The sequence below is a fragment of the Eschrichtius robustus genome, chromosome 19 (genome assembly GCF_028021215.1).
Source record: "Eschrichtius robustus isolate mEscRob2 chromosome 19, mEscRob2.pri, whole genome shotgun sequence".
In the NCBI taxonomy this organism is placed as follows: domain Eukaryota; kingdom Metazoa; phylum Chordata; class Mammalia; order Artiodactyla; family Eschrichtiidae; genus Eschrichtius; species Eschrichtius robustus.
Genome location: NC_090842.1, coordinates 63,988,238 through 64,016,116, shown reverse-complemented (window position 1 = coordinate 64,016,116; position 27,879 = coordinate 63,988,238). Strand labels below are relative to the sequence as shown.

Genomic DNA, 27,879 nt, shown 5'->3' with positions numbered 1-27,879 from the left:
AGAGCAGTTCCTTCAGGGGTTCTCTCTGCACCCCACAACATCCCCGTCATTATTCAAGGTGCCCCTAAGACACACAGAGTAGGAGCGTGAAGGCAAAGGCGCTGCACTGGCACCATATTCCGAAGAAGACAATGTTCAAAACTCTTAGTGTCTGTAAAAACCAGGTAAATACTACTAATAAAACTTTAACAATCCTAAATTCCGTTCTCCATTCATTTAATTCATCCAACAGATATGCACACAGGGGTCCAATCATGCCCAGCCAGGAGGCATGTTCCGAAGTGCATGGTGTCCCCTGGGGGTCTGCCCCCTCACCATCCACTGTACTTGGTGTGGTAGAAGGAAACGCCCCAGCCTTGCACGGTGACCCTGAGCAGGACTGCCCTTCCCCCAGCCTCCTCTCAGAGTCCTGTGAGCAGGGACTGCTGAGGTCCCAGACAGGGAGGGCAAAAGACCTACCTTGTTTCCTGGAAAACACTATGCAAGTGAAGAGATCCTCGTTTTCCTAGTCAGATCTCAGGTGAGGAGAGTTGAGTTAATCACACTCAGGTCCTTACAGAGCTCTGCTCTCGTTTTATTTATTTCCAGTTGTCATCCCTGGCTCTGGTTCCCCTCCCTCCCCAAAGGCATCAACACAGATGGCCTTGAATACCCTGCATCCTTGGAACACATGCACCGTCACATTGTGTTGCTTCTAATTTACACGAAATCATTGTGTTATGAATCTCATTCTCTTTCTTACTTTCATTCAAGAACGATTATTTATCGGGCACCTACTGTGTACAAGGCATTGGTCTACTTATTGGGCACCTACTATGCACCAGGCATTGGTCTATTTACTGGGTACCTACTCTGCGCCAGGCATGGTTCTAGGTACTGGAAGTAGGGCTGCGAACGAGCCAGACAAATCTAAATGCTTCTCGTCACAGAGCTTGCGTTCTAGCAGGAGGTCACAGACAAGAAACAGTAAACATAATTTAAAAGCAAAGTCGAGAGTCCCTATGGATAAAAAAATCATTAAACTTGGGCTGGGTGGCAGCTCTTTTGCGTGTGCCAGGGCCAGCTCATCCCAGCCCATAAGAGCCTCTTGGCAAATTTTCAGGAATTTTGAGAGCCGGTTGCTAAACACAGCCATTATTAAAAATTAAATTACATAAACTTACAATTAAGTAATGTATACTTTTTAAAAGTCAATACTCAAAACTCATCAATTCCTAATTATTTTTCCTGCTATCTATGCTTGGAGGCTATTTATGTCTGTCACGTTCCATCTGTAATGGTGAGCATCTGGGAATCCCTTCCCGATTGCATGTCCATCCTCTCGTGGTTCTGTGCTTGGGTACCGCAGAACTCAGATACGGTTCACCTGCCACAAGCGTTCACCTGCTCTGTGGGGGAAAGCCCAGGATCAGAGAGTTCTGAGGTGGCAGGTCTGGAACCTGTCTTACTACAATAGCTCAAAAGCTTGCTGGGGTGAATAGAGCCAATATTTTATAAAACTATAAACGGAGCATAACCTTTAAAAATTGTGAATCACTATATCGTATACCTGGAAATTATATAATATTTTACATCAACTACACTTCAATTAAGAAAAAGAAAAAAGAGAGGAAAACAAGATTGCTGGGGGGACTTCCCTGGTGGCACAGTGGTTAAAAATCTGCCTGCCAATGCAGGGGACACGGGTTCGATCCCTGATCCGGGAAGATCCCACATGCCGCAGAGCAACGAAGCCCCAGGGCCACAACTACTGAGCCTGCGCTCTAGAGCCACAAGCTACAACTGTTGAACCCCACATGCCTAGAGACCGTGTTCCGCAACAAGAGAAGCCACCGCAATGAGAAGCCCCTGCACCGCAACAAGAGTAGCCCCTGCTCGCCACAACTAGAGAAAGCCCGGGCGCAGCAACAAAGACCCAATGCAGCATTAAAAAAAAGAAGAAGAAGATTGCTGGGAAGTGGGTACTGCAACTTCTGTCATGGTGATACAGACACACCTGGGCTCTCATGTGTGGCAACCACACAAGCTCTGCGGAGGAAAGGAGTTGAAAGCAGCTGTGTACTTGAGTAGCTCTGAGCCCCCAGAGAGATGAAGACACGGACCGTGCTGTAATTCTTGGCCTGCATCCTACTATAAAGCTAAGTAAAAATAGTTTAGATGAAAGTAATCTTTAATCTGATTTCCAACTCATATTCCCAGCTGCGATGGTTACGTACCCTATTTTTTTTTTGCTTCTTAGATGCATATCCCTCTCCCATTTTTACAACCTCCGTAAGCGAGAGGCTCCGTTTATAATTAGCTGATAGTGTTATGTCTTAGCATTACGCCCTAATTTCATCGATGGCTCCTTTTTCTTTCTCAGTGGTATACAAAATAATAGTGCCAATACAACTGAGGCATTTTAGATTGATGGAATAGGGTATGAAGGCAGGTGCGTGTGGGTGAGGAGTCAGGTTTCAGTATTAAATAGGCGATCTTATTCCACCAAAGATGGTGTGACGTTATTTCACACCAAAATACTGTGTTAACAGCCTATCCATGTTGCTGTCTGCCCACCTGGTTCATTACTGCTCACTGCCACGGTGCTGGTGTTTTCTCAACCTGTGTTGTCCGAGATGGTAGCCACTAGCCACATGTGGTCATTTAATTTTTAAACTAAAATTATCTAGATTGAATATGCATTACAATTCCGTTCCTCGGTCGCACTCGCCACATTTCTGCTGCTCTATAACCGTATGTGGCTGATGGCTGCCATATTGGACAGCACAGATAAATAGATTTCCATCATTGCAGAAAGTTCTACTGGACAGGGCTGCTTGAGTCTATACCCTTGCTCCTAGTGTGGTCCAGGGGACAGCAGTATCAGAATTATCTGGGGCTTATTAGAAGTCAGAGTCTTGGACCCCACCGCAGACCAACTGAACCGGAATCTGCATTTTAACAAGACCCCCAGGGGACTCCATGCTCATTAGAGTTTGAGAAGCACCTCTCCATGGTATACATCCACCATGTTTAATGACCCAGTCCCCCGGTGATGGACACCTAGTTTCCTTCTACTACCCAAGCAATACTGCAATGACCATTTGGGGGCAGGCCCCTTATAGAACTATAGAAGACTTCTTTGGAATATCACAGGAGTAGGACCACTGGACCAAAAGTCTTACTTTTAATCAATTTCACCAAGTACTGGCAAGTTTTTGCCCAGATAAGAAGGATTCATATCTCTCCACACCCTCAAAAATGCCTGTAGTTCATTCATTCATTCAGCAAATATTTACTGAATCCTATTATGTGCCAGTTACTGCTCTAGGAACAAAGCAGATAACATTGTTGCCCTCGGGGAACTCACTTCTGGAGGTGAGGCAAACAAGGGGCAAATAAATGAGTAAAACATGAAATATTGGGAATTCCCTGGCAGTCCAGTGGTCAGGACCCAGCACTTTCACTGCCGTGGCCCAGGTTCGATCCCTGGTCGGGGAACTAAGATCCTGCAAGCCTCATGGCGCGGCCAAAAAAAAAAAAAAAACCATTAAATATTACAGATGGGAGTAAGTGCTTTGGAGAAAAATAAAGCAGAGTAAGGGGATAGAGAATGTCAGAGGAAGGTTATAATTTTAAGAGGGTTATGCAGTGGGTGGTTAACTCAGCAGGGCTATGTTGTCCAAACCCTGCACATTACAAAAAGAAGTTAGGCCCTTGCCTAGCATCTGGGAGATAACCTCTAAGACTTTGTAATATTCTGCCTAATAACAGTGTCTTTCTTTACCTGGGGGCCTTGGGCCATGCCAGACAGTCTATCCTAATAGGATGATTTGTGATGGAGGTCTCGGGGCATGTTTGACCTGAGGAGGAGCTGGAGACTAAGGCCAGCCATGCAGGCAGACAGCCATGTGCCTATGTGACTGACCCCCAGTAAAAAACATAGACACCAAGGCTCAGGTGGACTTTCCTGGTGGGCACTCCTCTGTACGTGTTGTCACACATTGTTGCTGGACAAAGTAAGTGCTGTCTATACGACTCCTCTGGGAGAGGACAACTGAAAGCTCGGGCCTGGTCTCTCCTGGACTTGGCCCCATGTGTCTTTTTACTTTGCTGTAAGAAACCAAAATCATGAGTGCAGGAGCTTTTCCGAGTTCTGTGGGTCCTTCTGGTGGTTCCCTGAACCCATCTCAGGGATCTCCAACTACAATGGTCAAGGAAGTCTTCATGGAGAGGATGACAAGAATGGAAGAAACCGGGTAGACATCTGGTTTGGAAGAGGGCTCCAGGAGTGGGCATTAACGTACTAAAGTTCTGAGATGGGATTGTGCCTGGCATGAGAGGGGCAGGAGAAGAGGAAGCAGTAGGTGACATCAGAGGACTACTGGGGCCAGATGGTCTAGAGCCTTGTTGGCCACCGTAAGGACACCTGACCTTCACTCTGAGTGAGGTGGGAGGCACTGCGGGCTTTCCAGAAGAGGCGTGGCCTGCCCTGACTTACATTTTATAATAAAAGGTCACTCTGGCTGCTGTGTGTAAATGGTGTAGGCCGACAAGGACAAAAACAGGGAGACCAGATAAGAAACTCGAGATAATCCAGATGAAAGATGACGGTGGCTGGGAGGGACCAGGGTGGCAAGGATGGAAGATGTTGAGAAATGGTCCGATTCTGGATCTATTTTGAAGGTAGCACTGGCGGGGTTTGGTAAAAAAAATGGACGTGTGGTGTGTGAGAAAAGGAATTCAAGGGCGAGACTGAGGTTTTGGCTGAGGAATGAAAGGACAAAGAAACGATTTACTGAGAAGATCAAGACTGTAGGAGGAGCCCGTTTGGAACGTGAGAGGGGTGAAGGACAAGAGTTGGGTTTCGAACGTGAATCTATTGAGTAGGCAGTTGGGTGTCAAGTTGAGAGTTTAAGAGCAAGGTCTGGCTGGAGACATAAAATTTGGGAGTCATCAGCATGTAGATGGTATTTAAAGCCACAGGAGCAGATGAGATCACCAAGGGAGTGAGCACATAGACAGAGAAAAGAAGAGGGCCAAATGCTCCAGCATGTAGAGACTGGGGACGTGAGTAGAAAACAACATCAGTCACGAAGGAGAAGCAGTCAGTGAGTAATGAGGAAGACCAGGAGGAAGGTAGTGTCTCAGAAGCCGAGGAAAGACTTTGAAAGACCAGGGAGTGAATCACTTGTTAAATGCTGCTCATAACTCAAGTTAGATGAACCCCAGAGAGCTAGCCACTGGGTTCAGCAACATGGACCTTATTGGTGCCCTTAAAAGAGGCACAGTTGGTGGAGAGGTGGGGGTGGAAGCCTGCATGGAGTGGGCCCGAGAGAACAGGAGGAGAGGAATGCCACACAGGACGTGTAGCCAACGTTTTGGAGTATTGCAGTCAAAGGGAGCAAAAAACTGGGTCAGGGGCTGAAGGAGAGCACAAAGGTTGAGAGAAGGTTTTTAAAACATTCTTTTCATGGAACATGGGAGAAATTGTAGCATGTTTGTATGTTAATGGAGAAGAAAAAAATGGATGACGCAGGCAAGGGAGCAGAGGATTGCTGGCCGGAACAGTGTCCTTGAGGAGGTGAGAGGGGATGGGGTACCTGACACAAGTGGAGGTGTCTTTCTTAGATGGAGGTGAAGCTTGTTCATCTATAGAAATGGGAGAGGAGGCGGAGCATGTGGGCACAGATGCAGGGAGGTGGCAAGACTGACCTTTCTAGTGTTTGCTATTCTGATGGGTGAAAAGTGGTATTTCGTTGATGTGTGAGATGACTGGGACCAACATCCTTAATAACGTGGATCCAGCTCTAAAGAAGAAGTCACGTGTCTCAATTTCTTGTGCATCTTTCTCTCCAAAAGCCCAAGTCTGATTTCTCCCCAGGCGTCTCTCTTTCTACCTCTTACTTCGTCTTGCCTTTGTCTCTCCCTGCATTTCCTCTGCTCTCTCCCATCCACCTTGTTTTTCTGTCTCTGTGTATTTATCCCTTTGGGTCTTTCTCAGTCTCCCCATCCCTTCACATTTGCATCGGGGCCTCTGCTCTGGGCATGGGTGTAGGGCCAACTTCCTCATCCCAGCCAGGACTTCCAACCAGAACTTCCAGTTCCTGCTTGACAAAGAACCTCATTTTGAAGCCAAGCTATAGGGTGGGGCCCACGGGAACCTCAGGCTGCCTCCATCTCCAGCTTTACTTATTTAACAAGCATGTTTGTGGCCTTTGGTTAGTGTCAAACTCTCCTCTAAGCATCTTCAAATATTAACTCATTTAACCCTGCTCTATGAGGCAGGTGCTATTGATAGCACCATTTTACGGAGGCACAGAGTGGCCATGTCACTTGAACTCAGCTCTGAACCACTAGGAACACTGTCTCTTTTTCTAGTCCTTTTTCTTTCTTGCTCTAGCCCTTCTCTCTGAGGGGGACAGACCCTGATCTATGAGACAGTACCCCTGGATTTGGTCTAATTGGCATGTGACTTTCAGTTGCTCACTGAACTCCATGGGCTCCAGTTGCCTTATTGATCAAGTGAGGGGGTAGAATACCCCCAATTCTTGGTGGGTCCATGACCTCACTTCAACAAGAGTCAGCCAATCATAAGCCCTAATATCAATGTTGACCTGGTACCCACCCCTCAGCAAATACCAAAGCCAGCCACCCCACTCCAAGTTCCAGCCTTTCCCAAGGGAGAAAGGCTTTTTCTGGAAGTGTGGACCTAGGCCACAAGAGAGCACAGGTACCCCGACTTCCCACACAAACCTGTCACCTCACTTAACCCGCATCCTCCGTCCTGCCACTCAGCCTGAACCCAACTCAACTCAAAAAGAGTGAACTCGGTCCCTACTCTGGGTCCAGTCTTGGGAAGTGGGGTAATTCCAAGGTGGGGAAGGACAGTAACCTTTCTGTCACCTTGAGAGGCACTCAGAGCTATGACCCAGCCCACTCCTACCAAAACCCTACCCTGACACAGATACTCGACCTCACACCGAGTGCTCATTATCAATGTCAACGCACAACACCAACTCAACTGTATTTCAACACCTCCCCATCCAAACACTCAATCTTGGCCTCATCTCCAGCCCCAACCCAACTGGACTCTGTCAACAACATTATCCCCAGATCCCTCCCATCTACAACTTAATTCTATCCCCCAAACCAACTCCAACCCCATCCTCAGCCCAGGTCCATTCTCTTCCCCAAACTCACCTGCATTCCCAACACAGTCATCAGAGCCCCTCCCCCCCACCCCCCCCACCAACCACCATCCTAAACCCGACCACAAACTTTTCTTCCTAGTGTAGGGAAAAACTGTGAAAGACTTTAAGATGGACCCAACAGATGTCATCAATGGAAAACTAGGTGGGTTATCTGATTCTATGGGGTCTCAGCTTCTTTTACTGTCTTTGAGCTACTTTACAACTCTGTAAATGATAAATAGTCGATAGCAGTGCAAATAATTCTTGTCCATAACCGTGCAAATGAGGTTTGTCAGGTGGAAGTACAATTCTCTCCCCTCCATATAGAATAAGCCAGTTTTGCATCTATTTTTTCATTCATTTTAGCACTTCTTATTGCCTATACATGTGTGGTTCTTTGTAGCATCTTGCTAGCTCCATCGCTTGTTAACAAATCCAAATAACATCTTTGACATATGTTCATTTTATAGATGCAGGAGAGTCACGGTTAGATACTTTAAAAAAAAATTATCTTTTAACACTAGATTTGACCCTTATATCCAAACTTTAACTCCCCCAATATGGACCACACCAGTTTTGAGATGAATACTCACTCCATCCATCTCAACCCCTTATCCTTATCATGACACCACTGCTGTCTCTCTTTCCAAATATCATCTGGTCCCCGTCTCTGGCTTTCTTTCAAATTCTGACTCCACCTCTGTCCTCTTTAATCCCTAATCCTACCCCCTCCACCCCCTAGGATTAGCTCATGTCCCCACCCACAGTTCCAGGAGACGCCTACTCACTCCTAAAACACCCTTCCTCCTTCTTTTTCCCCATCATCCCGTCCCCAGAGCTTCCTGATTCCTGCCTCTCCCTCCCCACCTAGGTCCCCATGGACTGCCTCACCCATCTGACCCTGCTCTTAAAAGGCCATTTATCCAAAATATTGCTTTCCCAGGCCCAACCCCTGCCCACATCCAAGTCTAAGTTGACTTTCTATCCACCTATCTGAAGACTCCTTTCTTGTGTCTGAATAGGGGAGGAGGGAAGGGTAGAATAAATTTGGGCATCCCTGTGTTTTCCAGAAGAAATAGGGCTGGAGATGAGGCTGAGATGTGTTGAGTTTGACGTAGAGAGATAAACTTGAGATAAGGCTGTTGATGGGAATGGGTATGAGGGATAGGCTGACGGTAAGGGGAATCGTTAAAATTAGTTGGGAGGTGGGAATAGAGTAGAAAATGGCCAACCAGGAGCTGACGTATATTAAGAATGTGTATAGGGTTGGAGGGGGGATGAGAAAGTGGCATAAAAAATGGGTTGATGCTAGGGAGGGCCTTAGGGATTTTGGGTGGGCCTGGAGAAGGAATTGGGCTTTTCCCTTCCCTCCACGTGGGTCTTGCTGGCTGAAAGTTCACAGTGGGTTCCACTTGGGCTTGGGTGGAATCAGATCTGGGTCCTAGCTTGTCCTGGTAGCTCCGCCCCACACGAAGGGCCAAGCCCAGGCGGGGGTTGGGGGTGGGGGTGGGGGGTGTGCATGGCGACAGCCAGCTGAGCCATTGGGGGTGGAGAGGGGACGGCCAGCAACAGGGAAATGCTGAAGGCGCTGGGGGCAGGGAGTTCAGGGGTTAAAAGCCATGGGTCGAGGCTGAAGTTTGAGGCAGCTGGCAGTGGAAGCTCTCCCTGAGAGGGGAGAAAGGACACGGAGAGGGTAGAGAGGGGCGGGAGCGTTCACCAAGGACCCAGCTCGCTGGAGGGCAGGGGTGGAGGGACTGGCCACCTGGTGTGAAGAGCTGCAAGCCAGAGCCCCAGGTGAGGGAGGTGTGCAAGCTGCCCCTCCCACCATGTTCCTGGGACTCTCCCCCCACCAACCAAGAATGGCACTTGGGGAGGGGCTTGCAGATTCCAGGGTCAAGGTTTTCAGAGTAAAGGAGAGGACGTTCAAGATTGCGAAACGCAGAGCAGGGTGGGTAGGGAGTGTCCAGAGATGGGGGTTCTGGCCAGCGCTTAGCACCCTCTCCAACTTCTCAGGCTCCGCCCGCCCTGCCCCCCACCCCAAAGTCACCACGTGGCCCCTGGCCGCCGCAATCGCTTTCCTGACGGTGGCCTTGTCAGAAGGTAAGAATGCGCGGGGGTGGAGGCCGGGTGGCCACTCCAGACCATGGTAGGAGGGGGGGAGGGGGGAGGGGGGGGGAGGGGGAAGGGGGAGGGGCGTGGGAACCGCGAGCTCCGCCCCCCGCCCGCTCGGGGCCGGGTCCCACCGGGACACAGGAGAGCTTCCTGCTTGTCCCTGCGTGACCCGGTGTCCCAGTTGGGGTCAGTCCACTCTCCCCACCGACCGCAGACCCTCTCCCAGCTCAGATGGGCTCGCCCTAGTTTTAAGTCTTCTTCGGGATCTTCCGAACCAGCCCGTTTGCTGATTGTCCTACTCTGCGTTGGAAAGCCCGCCCCCGAGACCCTCCCACGTTCAAGGCCTCCCCAGAGTTACAAGAGACAGACATGGGTTCAAATCCTGACGGCTGCCACGTTGAGCAAGTAACTTAGCTTCTTTCTTTCATCTGTAAAAATGGGAACATTAAGTCCTTACCACAAAGGGTGGTTGTGAATATTGAAATGTAATGCATGTAATGTGCTCACCGCCTGGCAGACAGAAGGGACTGGAAAGTTAGTTGTTATTACTACTTTATTGGTAGTATTCTGTCTCCGTTCTCAGGCCCTTCCAGAACCTTCTAGATTGTTCTTTAATCCTTGAGGAGACCCCAAACCTATCTGATTCCACCCAGAGTTGGTCCGCAGAGATTCCTCTCCTCACATTTAAGCCCCCTTTCCCTGCCCTTGCAGGCAAGTTCTCTGGAAACCCCATTCATGCATCACTCATTCATTCAACAAACAGCTGAGCACCAGGCAGAGTGCCGGGTGCTGTAAAAGCAGAGACAGAGTTCCTGCTCTCAGCACCCAGAGCCTAGAGGAGATGGATGCAGACATTATTCAAACAATTACCCAAATAATTAGATAATAATTAGTTAGAACTGTGACACGAGGTGATGGCTTCAAGGAGCCAAGCCAGAAGCCCAGAGATATCATGGCGGCTCCTGGCCTGGAAAGGCCCCCAAAAGGCTTCACCCTTGAGCTGAGACCTGAAGGAGGGAGGGGTCCTCAGGCACCCATCACCACCCTTGGCCTGAAGGTGGGGTAGCTTCTCTCCTTTGGTGACACACCTAGGACTCCCATGTCCCCTTCTGGGTGCCATGCCCCTGGGCTAGGAGCTCCACATGCATCGTCTTGTGGAATCCTTAACAGCCTTATGAGGTAGGTGCACTATAATTACTCCAGTTTCACAGCTGAAAAACCCACGACTCTGAGAAAGCAAAGTCCCCAGCAGTGCCTGAGTCAGGATCCTAATCCATGTTGCCTGCACTGTCTTCCACACCCTGGACTTTATGGTCTGGCAAACCATCTTTATTAATTTCAACCGAATGGTCTTCTTAGAGGCAACTTTTTTTTTTTTTACTTAAAACATATTTGAAGTTTATACCACTGTTCTAAATGGAAAACAGCATCCTTTGCTATAAATAAAAGGTAAGAGAGAAAAATCAATTCCACACAATGGACAAAAACAATGTTCATTGTATTGGACCACCTGAAACTGCCTATAGTTGACCCTTTTTGACCTCCCCTAAAATAGCAATTGCAGATAGTTCAACTTAATTTTGGGGTTGCCAGCTGAAGGTAACCTTCTGCTTCCTCCTGGTTTTGAAGGTGAGCTCAACAAGGCAAGAGAGGTGTTGAAAGGATATTAGCACCATCGTGAAACTTTCTCCTGACAAAATCAGGTTTGAAAGAGAAAGGAATGATGACTCAGTTTCTGAGGGTGCAATTAATAGCAGTCCCCACTTACTGAGTGCTTGCTCTGTGCCAGGTCCTGTGTGTGTCTTGGATGTAGGATCTTACTGAACCTACAACTACCCGAAGAGAGACAAACGATTACTTTTCCTTCTTTACAGCTGAGAAAACTGAGGCTGGAGACTTGTACCCAGCCAGAAAGTGGCACATTCAGGATTAGACTTTCTCTGTCCCTGTGTTGCCTGCTGCGCCTCTAATGCCAGGCACAGTGCCTGGTACACACAACACTCATTGCTTGAGTAGCTGCTGTGTGCCAGACATCGCTAGGTCCTGGGAATGCAGCACTGAATAAAACAGTTCAGGTGCCTGTGGTCAGTGCAGCTTACAGTCAAGAAGAGGAGATGAATTGTAAACAAAATATAAAGAGAAAGGAATAGTGATTGTAGCTATGATGAAACTCAACTCGGGAGATGTCATAGGGAATGACAGGGGGCGCGGAGTTTAGGAGGGCCAATGTTAGACCAGGTGACCAGGAATCTGGGAAGGCCTTTCTGAAGAGGTGACATTTGAGCTCAGCTCTCAGAGTCAAGAGGGACCCAGATACGCAGTCTTTAGATTCTGAGTGCCATCCAGTAGACTATTTCACGTATATAATGTCTTATATCTGTGCTGTTCAATGTGCTGTGACTGGTGTGACTGAAGAACGGAATTTTAAATTTCATTTTAATTAATTTAAATTTAGATAGCCCTATGTGGCTAGTGGCTACCATACTGAACAGGGCAGGTCTAGAGAAAGAACTGTCCAGAAAGAGGAAGCAGCAAGCACAAGGGATCTGGTGTGTTTGAAGGACAGGTCCATGGGTCTGGAACAGAGTGAGTGAAGAGGAGAAGTGGGAGATGGGGTTGAAGAGACTAGCAAGGGTCAGATGACGCAGAGTGCTGCAAACTTTGTATCTGGGGGTGGTTAGCCTATGAATGGTATGTGAAGTCATGAAGGCACTCAGTAAATGTGTGTTGAAAGGATGGAGGGATGGATGGATGGAGGGATGGAGGGATACTGCCTGTGTAGATGGGTAGGTTAGGCTCACTTCTACATCCAGAAATCAATCCCTGTAGTGGGCCAGGAGAGAAAATTCAGGTAGGAAGAAAGTCAGGCTTCTGCTTACCCATCAGAAGCACCCTCATTCCATGAACTCTTCTTTTAACCTCCAGTGGAGTGTTTGTCACTTCTACAGAAAAGGACATCACCACTTCGCCCTGACTCATGTCTACTACATAGAAAATGGCAACTCCCAGAGGCCAACAAATGAATCTTCAGTTCCTGGTCACCCAGAGCAAAATTCTGAGTCTCTCCCCAAGCCCATGAACCACAACACCGGGCCTCCTTCCCCCGTGAACCCCAATTCTCTAACATTTTCTCTTCTTTACCAGGCATCTCTCAGCAGTACCCCAAGATTCTCAATGGCACCAGTGGGACCAATGGGTTCCTCCCCGGTGGCTACACCTGCCCCCCCCCCACTCTCAGCCTGGAAGGTAGCCCTACTAATGCAAGGGCGGCTGCTCTCTGGGGGGGGGGTCCTGATCCACCCAAGATGGGTCCTCACTGCAGCACATTGTCTAAAGGAGTATGTGGGGGCCAGGGGAGCATGGGGTAGGGATGAGACTGAGACTGGGGTGGTGGGTGGGTGGAGGTGAGTTTGAGGATGAGGTTGGAACTGGGTTGGGATGGGCATGGGGGAGAGAATGAGATTTGGAGCGGAGATGGGGAGGTGGGTATGGGAATGGAGTCAAAGTAGAGGGTTTGGATGGAAGTGGAGTTGAGGATGTGGAAGGAGACATGTTTGGAGATGAGGAAGGAGGGATGGGGGAGGGTTAGATTGGGGATGGGAACGGAGATGGGCTCCTGGGCTCCTCTAACCACCCCCTTCGTGCACCCACGACGGGTACAGAGTATACCTGGGCAAGGACGCCCTGGGGCATGTGGAAGATGGAGAGCAGGTGAGGGAGGTAGTTCGATCTATTCCCACCCTCTATACCAGATCAGCCCCACCCACCTGAACCATGACCACAACATCCTACTTCTGGAACTGCAGTCCTCGGTCCAGCTCACGAGCCATATCCAAATCCCGCCCTTCTCCCACCACGACTGCCTCCCCGCTGGCACCTGCTGTCCGGTGTCTGGTTGGGGCACCACCACCAGCCCCCAGGGTTTGCGCCCACACAGGTGGCCTGAGGTCTCACAGAGTGGCCAGGGAAGCTGGGGCAGAGAGGGGAGGGTAGGTTGGAAGAGGAGTTTTTATAAATAAAAATAGATTTAGTTATATATGTGATAAGTCAGATATCACAGATATAATATATAAAGTTATATATATATCCTTTATGTAAATATAAAACATAAATATGTAAAAATAAGGTTATATAATGTTACATATAATAGATACTGTATCGTCTTATATATCCTTTATAGCATATATAAGTATAAATGTATAAATATATAAATATAAGGTTATATATGTTATATATCATATATGATATAGTTATATATCCTTTATATAAATATACATAAATTTATGAATATAAAGTTATAATCACATAATATGTTATATATATAAAATTGTTTCCTTTTTATAAATATATATAAATTTATAAATATATAAAAATATATACTATATAGTATATGTTCATGTTATATGGACGTGCCTAATAATACATCTGTATATAAATACGTAAATGATAAAAATTAGATTTATTTCCTAAGCTATAAACGATATATTTATGTATTTATTTAAATAATAGATCTGTGGGACTTCCCTGGCGGTCCAGTGGTTAAGACTCCATGCTTCCACTGCAGGGCTCAATTCCTGGTCGGGGAACTAAGAACGCATGCTGTGCGGCACAGCCTATATATATATATATATATATATATATATATATATATATATATATATATATATATATAATATTTAAATATATAAATATTATCATTTATGATTCAGAAAATAAATTTACTATATCAATTATATTTATTAAATATAATAAAGTATAAATAAATATATCTTTTGGATATAAATTATATATGTATATATATGAATATAAAGTTGAACCCTATAGCAACAAGAGCCCTTTGCATCTCCAGAGCAGTCCTTAGTTCTCCCCTAGTCTTATTACCACATCTTTCTTCCTTCCTGCCACTCCTTCCTACTCTCCCACATCTCTTTTCATCTCTCCTCCTCCTGGTGTTTTCCTCATCTCCAATTCTCTCTCACCCCTTTGCTTTCCTATCTCTTCCCAACACCTTCTCTCTGTCTTTCCCCATCACTTGCTTCACCTCTCTCCTCATCTACCTCCCCTTTTATATCTCATAGTGAGATATATTTATTTATCCCTGTCCCATTCCTCTCCATCTTTCTCTCCACTTCTCATCTTTTCTTCCACCTCTCCCCCCATTTCTCTCCACATTTCTGTCTTCCATCCCTTTACCCAGATACATATCCAATCTCTTCTCCCATCTTTCTCTTCCCATCTTTATTTTCTACCAACTCTCTGCCCACCCAGCTTCCACCCCATAGCCTGTCCAGAACAGACATCCTTAGATCTTCCTCTCTCTCCTTTTCAGTGAGTTACCCCCAAACCCTCCAATGTGCCAACATCAAACTATGCTCAGGTGAGGAATGTCATCAAGTCTACCTGGGGAAGATCACACCCAACATGCTTTGTGCCGGCACAAAAGAGTGTGGCAATGACTCCTGTGAGGTGAGGCCAAGGGGTGGTGGGTTGCCACAGGCCACGTGGTGGGGACAGATGCTTGGGCAGAAGGATTTGCTTCCAGCCTTGGGCAAACCAGTCTTTGCAAGGTGAGATATCTCCTAGCATAGAGGGTCAAGATAAAAAGGGGATACCATGGCTGGCAAACAGAATTCATCTTAAGCCTGGGCTTTGACTGACAGTGGCTGCCCAGATCCTTGTGTTGAGATGTATAAATGTTGGGATTCCTTTGGTTGCAAGTGACAGAAACCCAACACAAACCAGCTTAAACAAAACCCTGGCTTTTGTAACTGAAAAGTCCAGGGTGTCTTGTTTCAGGCACGGGTGGATCCAGGTGCACACATAATGTTTAAGAGTCTGTCTCTCTCTAACTCTCAGCTCTTCTCTCTTCAGTTTTGGCTTCATTCTCAATTAAACTTTTCCCATGCCATAGCAAGATGGCCCCAGCAGCTTTGGGCTTACATCCCACCCTCTAAGGAACCATCTTTGAAAGAGAGAACATCTCTTTTCCAACTGTGTACATAAACACTTTGAGCATGATTCTCACTAGGCTGACTTAAGTACAACTGATCCTTGAACAACACAGGTTGGAACTGCATGGGTCCACTTATACACAGAGTTTTTTTCAGTAGTAAATACTACAGTAAATACACAATTCAAGGCTGATTGAACCTGTGGACGCAGAACCTCAGATACTGAGGAACAGCGTATATAGAGGGCCAATTATAAGTTATAGGGGGAGTTTCACTGTGCAGAGGGTCAGTGCCCCTAACCTTTGTGCCGTTCAAGGGTCAGCTGTATTGCGTCCTGAACCACCACTCTGGCCAGAGCTGTGGGATTCTCGGATGGACCAAGTCTGAGTCACGTGACTAGCCGTGGGGGCGGGTAGGGGCAGGGACAAGTTGCATGGATTGAGAGTGGTTGAGAGGGTGTTCCCCAAATGAAAAAAATCAAGAGGCTGTCATCAAAATAAGGGGAAATGGATACTACACGGGCAAAAAAACCCCAACGTATGTCCAATAGAGGGGGCTTCTTAGATCGGGTTTTGGTTTCGTGGGAAAGGGTGTGATAATGAACTAATGATATGAGCCTCATCAATTAGTAATTTCTGCCCTGGGCCCAGAGGGAGAAGTGGCAGTGCAGATATGTTGCCTACCCTACCAGGAATGTGGCTGGATTAACCCAATAGTAAGACGACACCAAGGAACCATAAAGCTGAAGCAGGGTTGGGAGGTAGGGAGGGGTACAAGCTGGGATTTGGGGCCAGAGAACCAAGAACAGGTTTATGAGGTAAGCCACCATCAATTTAATGAGACTGAGGAACAGAAAAACAGGGAGAGACACAGAAGTGTCTGTCTGTCTCTCTCTATCTGTCTCAGCATCTATCTCTGTCAATTTCTCTCTTTTCCTGTCTCTCTGTGTTTGTCTCCTTATCCCTGTTTCTGTTGCTCTGTCTCACCCTTTCTCCATATTCCTATCTCTCTTTATCTCTGCTTCCGTGTGTGTCTCTCCTTTTGTTTAGGACCCCCTCCCTCTCTCTTTCTCCCACTCAGGGCGACTCCAGGGGTCCCGTGATCTGTAATGGAACACTCTATGGCATCATCTCCTGGGGAAACTTCCCATGTGGACAGCCCAACCGGCCTGGTGTCTACACCCGAGTCTCTCAGTGTGTTACATGGATCCAAGAAACAATCCGAAAACGGAAAACTCGGGAGTAGAAATGGACGAAGGGCCCACAGTAAAAGGCAGGTTGGCTTCCCTGCCTCCTTACTCGGTTTGCCTAGCCCTTCTCTGTCCCTCCCAAAGTGTTCCCCTTGAACCAGTGACCCATGTTTTCAAAATACCCAATCCCAGCGGACATCACATGTTTCAAAAGCATTCAGTTACTTTCAGCATCATGGTCTCCCAGACGTTGCATCCCTGAAACATCCCAGCCCCCTGAACGTCCCAACCCAGACAACGTCCCAGATCTCCCAACTGTTTAACGTCTAGATCACCATCTGAATGTTCTATCTGTGGAACACTTAAATACCTCCATCAACCCATCTCAACAATATTCTGTGTCCCATGAACAAAACTTCTTTGACAACATCTTATACCCCAATTTGCTGCCTATATTCTAGATCCTTCTATGTTTTGTGCTCAAGTGGGTCCTAGACTCCCAAGACATTTCTTCCTGAAAATAGTCTCTTGTGTGCAGGATCTTCTGCTCTGACAATATTATATATGCGCCTCTGATTCGTCACAGCTAACGACGGAGCCTCACAATGGTTCATTCTTTCAAATGAACCTGAGGAAATTCCTGGAGACATTTCTGGGTCTCCCAAATTGTCCCATTCCTACCTACCTTCTACATTCTGCCAATATTCCCTGTGTCTGAATCCCCATGCCCACTAAACATCAACAGCACTCTAAATTCTAGGGTGCTGGGGTCGAGTAACCCAAGGGGCCTCCATGCCGTATTGTTCACCAAATATTCTGTTCTTTTATCTCATCCACAATCCTTGTCCTGTACCCTGTGCTGCTATATCTTTGTCTATGACTCCCAGATGCAGTGGCTAAATGCCCAGCCATGGGAATCCCTGCTTTGAATAAGTCATAAAACACAACCTCTGTTTTCTCATCTGTAAAATGGGGCTCATAATTTTCCTCATAGCACTGTTATGAGTATAAATGTTGAGCACTTACCACTATTATTATTTGCATGGCTCCCTATATAATATTTCCTTAGGCTATTAATAACAACCTCTCAAATTCATAGTGCCTAAAATGTTTTTCTCAGCAGACATTTATTCAGTGCTGATCATGTGCAAATACTCTCCTGAGTATTGGTAAATACCATTTTGTTTATTTATTCAGTCAACATTGGTTCCTATCATAAGCCAAGCACTGTTGCAGACACAGGTAATAGACAGTGAATTAAACAGACAAAAACTTCTGCCTTTGTAGAGCATACAGTCTTTGCGGAAGCACACATTTAAAAAGGATGAATAAAGAAAAGGACTGTCAGGTGATGATATGAGTCATGGCAAAAAAAACTAAGCAGAGATGAAGGGTATTGGGTTTGGGAAGTGGATGGCATTGTTATTTTAAATAGGATGATTCAGGGACTTCCCTGGCAGTCCAGTGGTTAGGACTCCACGCTTCCACTGCAAGGGACACGGGTTCGATCCCTGGTCGGGGAACTTGGATCCCGCGTGCCGCACGGTGCGGCCAAATAAATAAATAAATAAATAAATAGGATGGTCTGGGAAGAAGACCTAATTGAGATGGTAAAGTTTAAAGAAAGACTGAAAGGATGGAGACAGGAAGCCTCATGCATATCTGGCTGGGGAGCAGTACCATAAGTGGAAAGTACAGACAGTGCAAAGGCCCTGAGGCAGGAGTCTGCCTAATGTATCAGATTAATGAAGAGGGTGCAAAGGTTGGTGTGGAGTGACTGCAATAGCCCAGTGGGAGGTGACGGTGCTTGGATCAGGGTGACATCCTTGGAGGAGTTAAGAGGTCAGATTCTGGATCTGTTTGAAGGGATGGTTACAGTGTCTGCTGGTATCAGTTGGAGAGTGTGAGGAAAAGGAGGGTCAAGGATGACTCCAAGGCTTTGGCCTGAACAACGAGAAGGATGGAGCTGCCATTTACTAAAATGGGGCGGGGGGAACCTGAGGGAACAGTTTTGCAGGGAAAGGTAAGGAGTTTTAGTTTCGAACTGTTTATTAGACAGCCAAGCAGCAATAAACTTGGCCCTCAGCGGATTCACAGAAAATAAACAAATACACAAACTAAATAACTGCAAATTGTGATGATTTATGTAATAAATGTGATCCATGAAGGATATAAACAGGGCTTTGTGTTAAAGAATTAGGGGGGATGGCTATTTTGAGTACGGTGGTCAGAGAGGGCTTCTTGAAGGAGGTGGCGTTTTGGCTGAAGATCCTAAAAGGTGAGAAAGAGCCACTTTTGCAAAGAATGGGGTGGGGTGGGGGGTTATCCCTGAAAGAGGGAGCCACCAGGGCAAAGTCCCTGAGTTTAGCCTATTCCAGGATCTGCAAGGAGGCCAGTGTGATTTTAGAGTAATGGCCTCAGTAGGGAAGGAGTCTGGAGGATTCAGCAGAGTCAAATACATATGCAGGATCTTCTTAGGCTGTGGTACAGAGTTTGGTCTTTCTTCCAGTGTGACGGTGAGCCCCTGAGAGTGGTGAACATGGGAAAGATCATATCTGAGATCATACCAATGTCGACAAAAAATTAATCAGTTGATCTAAGAAAGAAATGGAAAATTTTATTCGAGCCAAATTGAGGATTATAGCTCTGGAATAGCCTCTCCTAAGGAGGCTTGGTTAATGCAGATGCACAACACACACTAAAGGGGAGGGAGGAGGCCCAAGTGGGCAGAGACAAATTTTATGTTTAAATTTCTCCCATCTTTCCATAAAATATGAATGTTATTTCATCATCATCATTCTGGCTTTGGGGTGGGTGGTGAAGACAAGGGGTTTGGGGGAGTGGAAGCAGGAAGATGAATCCAGGGCAGACTGCAGTGATCGGGTGGGTGGGCAAGGGCCAGGCGATGGCTTGGGTCGGGAGAGATGAAAGGATGTGGAGGGATTGGAAAGAGAGTTTGCAGGAACATCAAAGCAGTCTAGTGGATACAGCTGGTACTCATTCATAATAGTTATGTTTTATAAAGTCACCATGAGCACTGAATTAGGGCTACTGAAACAGTGCTCCCAGGGGCGTACAGGGCTGGTTTCCCATGAGCCTCTGGTCAAAATGTTTTCGTCAACCAATCAATACATCAACTGGCTTTATGTGTGTTTCTGTTTAGAGACACTTTATTTAATATATGCATTGTTGATTCATTCATATTAAACTCACAGCCAACAGCACCATAACTTGTGCCTGAAGGAAGCTCACGTAACACACGTGTATTTTCTCTGCAAGGCATGTCACAGCATTCTTGCACTCAGGAGCACCAGCCGGCCCTTCAGTGCTGTTTTAAACAGCCAAATCACCAAGAAAAAGCAGAAAAATGCAAAAATGTGGCGCTAAGTAGACAGTGAAAAGGACACTTGTTTATCGTGTGAGAGCTGAATGGAGAAGGCAGAGTGTTACTTTGTTCAGCCCCAGCTGGGAACATGCACTTGGGCGACTCAAACTTTCACCACTCTGGGAGCGTCTGCAAATGACCACAAAAGCCCCTCAAGTACTGGTTTTGGGGTTACCAATAGATTTTAGAGAGTAGGCAAGTTTGCAAATACGGAATCCGTGAATCCGAGGATCGGCTGTATATGTGGGGGTGAAGGTGAGAGACGTATCAAGGGCAACTCTTCCATCATCCCTGGTTCCTTCAGGGGGAGACTGTATGTTCATGTTTAAAAGCAAAAGAGGGTGGAGTCCAAAGGATCTGGTTTTGGATGAAAGGATCTTTATCTTTTAGGAGCCTCAGTTTCCTCATCTGACACTAATAGGACCTACTGTGCAGAGCTGTTGGGTCAATGGAGTGAAAGACTGACATTTAAAGGCTCTGCACCCAGCAACTTCTGAATTAAGGAGCCTCATTGATGGAGAAGCAGCACAGTGTAGTGAAGAATATTGTTTCTGGGGCCAGACTGCCTGGGTTTGAAGGCCAGCTTTGCCACTTATTTAACTGTGTATATTGCCTTCTCCATGCCTCAGTCTTCCTATCACTCAAAGGGGTATAACAATGGTCCTTAGCAGCAAATGGCTTAAAGACCAAAAAGCTAAAGGTCAAACTATAAAGTTAATAGAAGATAATGGCAGCAAAAAAACTTTTATGACTTAGGGATGAGGGAGGACTTTTTAAAACTTCAGAAGGTCTAATCACAAGCAAAACTTGTTTACTTCGGTTATATCAAAGTTAAGGATTTCTGTTCAACAGAAGACAATACGGACAAAATAAATAAGTGGGTGACAACCTGGGAGGAGAAATTTGCAATCTGCAATATTGATCTGGGATTGCTATCTCAAATGTGCAAAGAAATCCCACACATAATTAAGAAAAATGTTGGAGGATATGAATAAGAGATTTGTAGAGGAGGAACCCCCCCCCCCCAAAAATCATATGAAAAGATGATCATACTCATGAGTTATGAAGAAATGCAAAGACAAATAACATATCACTTTATATTTATTAGATGGATTAAAAATCTTTAAATAACCCCAAACATTGGCAGGGATTTGGAGACACAGGAATCCTGGTGCACAACTGGTGTGAATGTAAATCAGTGCAGTTATTTTGGAAAGTAATTTGGCACACCTTGATCAAATTAAATATATGCACACCCTAGGACCCTGGATGTCTGTCCTAGGGCAATGATCATCATAAAGGGGCAAATACAAGTTGTCCATCACTGATCTGTTTGCTATGTTGGGAATTAGAGGAAAGCTGGGTACCCACTAATGAGGTTGTGGATGGTAGGATGTGGTAGAGACAAAGATGGAGGACTACACAGTAGTTAAAAGCAACAGATTAGATGTGCCCAAAACAACACGAACAGAATCTTAAAGGTATAGTGCTACCAACTACAATGGTGAAAGTTAAAAAGAATGACAAGACTAAGTGCTGGTGAAGATGTGGGGCAACTAAAACACTAACACATTGCTGGTGACAATGCAAAAGGGTACAACTAACTTAAAAATTTTGGGGTAATTTCTTATAAAGTTTAGCAGACACCTAATATGCCATCTAGCAATGCCACTTCTAGGTGTGTGCACAAGAAAAATTAAAAACATATGTCCACACAATGATTTGTATATGAATGTTCACAGAGGCATGATTTGTAATAGCCAGAAACTGGAAGCAATCCAGATATCCCACAATTGTTGAATGGATAAACAAATTGTGATATTTCCAGGCTGTGGAATACTGCTCAGTAATAAAAAAAGAATGAACTATTCATAGATAAATGCAAAAACATGGATGAATCTGAAATGCATTATGCTAGTGAGGGAAGCCAAATATTTAAATGATGTCCTAAAAAAAGCAAAGCTATAGTGGCACAAAGTAGATCAGTGATTACCTGAGGTTAGGGTGGGGAGGGGAGTTTTTGCAAAAGAAACACAAGGCGGCTTAAGGATTGAGGGGGTGGGGTACTTCCCTGGAGATCCAGTGGTTACGACTCTGAGCTTCCAGTGCAGGGGGCACGGGTTTCCTGGTTAGGGAACTAAGATCCCACATGCTGCACAGCACAGCCAAAAAAAAAAAAGGATGGGGGAAGGTGAGTGAGTGGGACTGTTCTATATTTTGGTTATGGTGGTGGTTACATGATTGCATCCAATTTCCAAAATTCACCAAACTGAATACTTAAAATGAATGGATTTTATTTTATGTAGATAATATTTTATTTAAAAATGAAAAAAAGCACAGTTCTGAGCTAAAAAATTAAATAAAAGAATAAGCTATGTACCACAACACCATTGACATAAACCCAAAGTACATAAAACAATTACAATTTGTTTTGTACACAAAACTATACACAAGTTGTAGGAACATACAGTAATTAAAAAAATATATACAACATTATGAAGGTACTAAATGTCACTGAACCATACACTTTAAATGGTTAAGTGTACAGCATGTAAATTTCAACTTAATTTTCTGAAAAAGCTATATGATAATAAATACAGTAGCAAAAGATACACAATAATAAAGATAATAAAAGGATACCCAATCACAAAGATAATAGCAGAGCATACACAATAATAAAAGCAACGGCAAAAGATACATAGTAACAGAAATAATAGCAAAAGATATACAATAATAAAGACAACAGCAGAAGGAAATGAGGGTAAAAGGAAATAAAATAAAGAAGGAAAACAAAAGAAGGGCCTTGGGCTTCCCTGGTGGCGCAGTGGTTGAGAATCTGCATGCCAGTGCAGGGGACACAACTTTGATCCCTGGTCCGGGAAGATCCCACATGCCGCGGAGCAACTAGGCCCGTGCGCCACAACTACTGAGCCCGCGTGCCACAACTCCTGAAGCCCGCATGCCTAGAGCCCGTGCTCCGCAACAAGAGAAGCCACCGCAATGAGAAGCCTGCACCCCGCAACGAAGAGTAGCCCCCGCTCTCCGCAACTAGAGAAAGCCCGCGTGCAGCAACGAAGACCCAAGGCAGCCAAATATAAATAAATTAAATAAATAAATTAAAAAAAAAAAAAGAAGAAGCGCCTTGTGCCAATGATAAGGTGGCACCAACGAATGCAGTTCCCTCCGTCTGAGGATTAAGAACTCTCTCAGTAAATTAATAAACTTAAAAAAAAATAGCACCTACTTCAGAGGGCTCTGGGGAGGATTGAGTTAACATGTGAGCGCACTCGCTAAGGAGAACACCTGGTTCTGAGCGAATGCTTACTAAGCGGTAGCTGTCGTTAGTATTATTGTCGTTCTTATTATTGATGCCGTTGTTATGACGCTCTCTCCAAGGCCCCAGTGCCAGAGCAAGACACCTTGGGTGGCAGCTGCACATTTGAGAGAATGAGAGGTAACCACCCAAATCCTTCCTGTGCAACAGAAAGTAATGACATAGCTGAGCTGGAGATTCTGACTGCCAGCAAGACCTTAATTCAAGAAGGCCAGCCAGGTGACAGGCTTCTCAGACCGCCCTCCTCCCTCCCGTCTCCAGGGACTTTGCAGCCACATGCCCTCTCCTTCCTGTTTTTGCCCAGGGGAGTTTTAAAATCCTGTGCAGGAAGGAATTTGGAGGCTGGTGGAGGGAGAGAGGAGGTGAAAAGACTGGGCAAGAGAACAAAGCAAAGAGAGAGAGAGGTGTCAAAGCGAAAACAATACTTCCTGTATTTGGTCCAGCAGATAAAGCCCTTTCATGTCATCTCCCCCAAGGCCCCGGCTGGGGAAATATCAGCTCCCCATTTTACAGAAGTGCAGACCTAGACTAAGGAAAATCCACCGGTGGGCTGAATCCATCCAGGCTGATGGAGACACATTCCTGTATTTCTCTTCTGAGAATTCCCTCAGGGACATGCCCCTCAAGTCTGGAAGGAGGGTCTAGACCGTGCTGAGCCACTGCCCGATTTGTGGGGCCTTGTTTAAGGGACGAGGCTGGACTTAGCAGGCAAACGGGGACAATACGCATATAAGCCCACAGTTCCATTCTAACAAATGCAATGCTAAGATGAAAGAAGCAGACAGGCTGTGAGAGGGTTGAGGAGGTCAGAGACCCAGGTCAGGCTTTTTGGAGGAAGGGATAATGAAGGATAATGTAGCCGTCCCACAGAAATAGGATGGACTCCCCCATCCAAGAATTGGTTCAGATGTCATGATTCGTGATGCCCCACCTGGGGACTTCCCTCGGTGGTCCGGTGGTTAGGACTCCATGCTTTCACTGCAGGGGGCACAGGTTGGATCCCTGATCAGGGAACCAAGATCTCACATGCAGCACGGTGTGCGCCCCCCCGGCCCCCCACCCAAAAGAAACAAACGATCAAACAAACAAAATGATGCCACAGCTGCAGCCAAGGGTCCTTTCTGCCTCTGTGGGGTGACCACAATTGGCGCTGTGAGTGGGGGTCTAGACAGGACCAACACCTTGTCCACTGAAAAAGAACGCACAACCTCAAAGTTGGGAATTATGTTTTATTCAGCAGACACGCTGAGGACTTGAGTCCGGGAGACAGCCTCTCAGAGAGCTCTGAGGAAGAGCTTCAAAGATGAGGGAGGAACCAGGATATACTGGAGCTTTAGCAACAAAAACCAGAGAGTCAGGAACATCAAGAGATTACTGTTAATTAAAGAAAGCCAACAAACAGACATCTCCAGTTAATGAATTTAATGCTTTTCTATGTATGGGAAGATGCCAGAGTCTGGGCTCATTGAAATCATTCCTTTGATATGCACCTCAGCTATGCAGGGCCAGTATCCTGTTTTTCTCCATCCTGAATCCCGGCAGGGTGCACGGTCGTGGGTGGCAGCAGTGGCTTGGTGGCTTGATGGCTGCAACATCCTTTGTTTACTGATATGGCAGGTGACATCTTTTTGTCCACAACCTCCGAGGTCTTTCTCGTCTTGCTGTCTGGCTCACTGGCCCCGCGGCCATGCATTTTGAACTGTGCTGCTTGCTGCTATACTTGCTGAGACCTAAGGAGACTCTGTTGTAGATTTAACAGACCTAAGTCAGAAGTTTCCATAGTTGGTGTTCAGGAACGGGGCATGACACCCTCCTTCAAGTGGCCCTGGGTTGTGCATCTCCAGCCGGGACCTTTGTGCCTCTCTCCTGCCCTGAGGTCGGAGGGTGGGACTCTGAGTTCCAACCCTCCAATCAATTGGTTGGTTCCCCTAGCAGCCAGCCCCCATTTCCTCCCCATCCTGTCACTTCACTAACATAAACTCAAATAGGGTTACTGGGATTTATTATGAATAGCAAAAGATGCTCCTCTTTCCCCTACCACTCGGGAAATTCCAAGAGTTGGGTTTTTTTAAATAAATTAATTTATTTTATTTATTTATTTTTGACTGCATTGGGTCTTCGCTGCTGCGCGCGGGCTTTCTCTAGTTCCGTCGAGCGGGGGCTACTCTTGGTTACGGTGCACAGGCTTCTCACTGCGGTGGCTTCTCTTGTTGCGGAGCACAGGCTCTAGGCACACAGGCTTCAGTAGTTGTGGCACGCGGGCTCAGTAGTTGTGGCTCGCGGGCTCTAGAGCACAGACTCAGGAGTTGTGGCGCACGGGCTTAGTTCCTCCGCGGCATGTGGGATCTTCCCGGACCAGGGCTCGAACCCATGTCCCCTGCATTGGCAGGCGGATTCTTAACCACTGCGCCACCAGGGAAGCCCCAGACCCATTTTTCAGACGAACAAATCGAGGACAGAACAAGAGAGTGTCCCAGTGGCCCCCGGTGAATCACGAGATGAACTGAGCTTTCAAACCCAGTCTGAATGTTTCCAAAAGCTATCCTCTTTCTTTGAAACCTGGAGCAACATTTATATGTTCATCTACTCACACATATACTCATTCAGTCAGTCATTCTTTTGCTCATTCACGTATTTGGATAATGATTAACAGTACAAGTTCTGGAGCCAGTCTGCCTCAGTTCAAACTCCAATTCTGCCTCTTACCAGCTGTGTGACTTTGGGCAAGTGGCTCCATCTAGCTGTGTCTCAGTTTCCACACCTATGATGGTATCCATGCCCTGAGACATCACCCCGTGTGTTGGGATGCCTGAGTCGTCTTTAGGGAATGGGCTTCATAGTGAGCTTATGATGACGCCCAAGAGTAAAGCATGAGGTACAGGGACTTGAGCGCTCCAGGGCCTCCCTGGATGAGGTGGCAAAGGTGCTCAGAGCTTTTTCTGAAAGCAGGAGGTCTGTCCTCTTTGAGTCTCCGGCTACAAAAAGGGATTGACTTTATCCAGAAGCCACAAGCTGCAAGTCTGTGTGTCAGAAGAGAACCACTAAGCAGTCATTCCCCATCCCCACTCCCTGCCGCCCCAGGCAATCACCAACCTGCTTTCTGTCTCCACCAATTTGCCTTTTCTGGATATTTCATATAGATGGGATCACACAGTATGTGGGCCTTTGTGACTGGCTTCTTTCACTCCACGTAGTGTTTTCAAGGTTCATCCATGTGTAGCACACATCAGTACTTTGTTCCTTTTATAGCTGAATAATAGTCCATAGCATGGATAGACCACTTTTTATTTGTCCATTCATCATTTGATAAACATCGGTTTAACGGGTATGGGGTCTCCTTTGTGGGTGACGAAAATGTTCTTGAATTAGTTGGTGGTGATGGTAGCATAACATTGTTAGTGCAGTGGAATTCACGGCATGGTAGACTTTAAAATGGTTCGAGGGCTGCCCTGGTGGCGCAGTGGTTAAGAATCCGCCTGCCAATGCAGGGGACACGGGTTCGAGCCCTGGTCTGGGAAGATCCCACATGCCGCGGAGCAACTAGGCCCGTGAGCCACAACTACTGAGCCTGCGCGTCTGGAGCCTGTGCTCCGCGACAAGAAAGGCCGCGATAGAGAGAGGCCCGCGCACCGCGATGAAGAGTGGCCCCCGCTCGCCACAACTAGAGAAAGCCCTCGCACAGAAACGAAGACCCAACACAGCCAAAAATAAATAATAATTAAAAAAAAAAAACAAACTTTCATGGAGTTAGATAAATGGACCTCATATATAATGAGACCTGTGCTCTGAAAGCAGGCAACAGAGTTGATCGTGCATTTAAAAACTTCAATTAGAACCAGGCTTCCTTGGATCCCAGTTTGGAAACTCCTCTGTCTCCCCTATTTTGAAACCTCTTCCCTTTCCTCATCTTCTTTCTCAGGCTCTCTCTGCCCCTGGTTTCCTTGCCTCTCACTTCCACCCTCTTGCCCCTTCCATGCAACACTCAGGGAGGACTGCCAGGTATCCACCTGCCCCAACCTCCCTGAGGCTTCATTACTGGAGTTGGGGAAGATCCCAGATCACCTTGAATCACTGGTCTCGGGGCTGCTGGCTGGTGTGCAGAGCAGGGGAGAAGGAGAGGGCCTGGGTCTTTCCTCCAGAGCCATACTGGGCCCCCCGTCCCCCCCACCCCATTTAACTGTAAATCTCATTAAGTGTCATTAGCCAAGAAGAGTTTCTACGGGATTAGAGGGTGCCCCGCCCCATGTCTACCTTGTCTCCTTCCCTCAACCCAGAAATCGCATGAGCTGGGACAAAGAGAGTTAAGAGCTGTATCAGCTGCTGGTCTGGGACAGACGGACGGAAGGAAGAAGACAGGTGGTGCTGCGTGACAGGTGGCTGAGAGGCCAGGTGAACAGGAGGAGAGTTGACTGGCGGGGTGGTTGGCAGATGAAAAGACAAGCAGGCAGGTGGCCAGACAGATAGCAGAGCGACCGACAGGCTGAGATTGCAGCAGTCACGTGGAGGAGCCAGCAGGCGGAGAAACAAGGTGAGGAGGGGGCAGGCCATCACCAGTGAGGGGGTAACACTCAGGGGATGGGTACAGAGAGGGATGGGCCTGTGGACCATCCCCTCCTCGTGGAATTGCTGGCGGAAGGGGAGGAGAAAGGGAGGGTCCACTTGACAGGGAAAAGGAGGGTCCAGTTGCCATCTCTGAGATGCCTCACCTTTTCCCCAGAACCTGGAAGTGGCCCACC

The 27,879-nt window shown here is 46.7% G+C and overlaps 1 protein-coding gene across 1 annotated transcript; it reads left to right on the top strand.

Annotated features, from left to right (window-relative positions):
* The first annotated feature begins 2,421 nt into the window (after nt 1-2,421).
* Nucleotides 2,422-16,504, top strand: KLK13 (kallikrein related peptidase 13). The gene is given in 8 exon segments (XM_068527166.1): nt 2,422-2,431; nt 9,186-9,272; nt 12,429-12,517; nt 12,519-12,620; nt 12,936-13,017; nt 13,020-13,205; nt 14,614-14,750; nt 16,316-16,504. Coding segments are annotated over 8 exon segments (882 nt in total).
* The last annotated feature ends 11,375 nt before the right edge of the window (nt 16,505-27,879 follow it).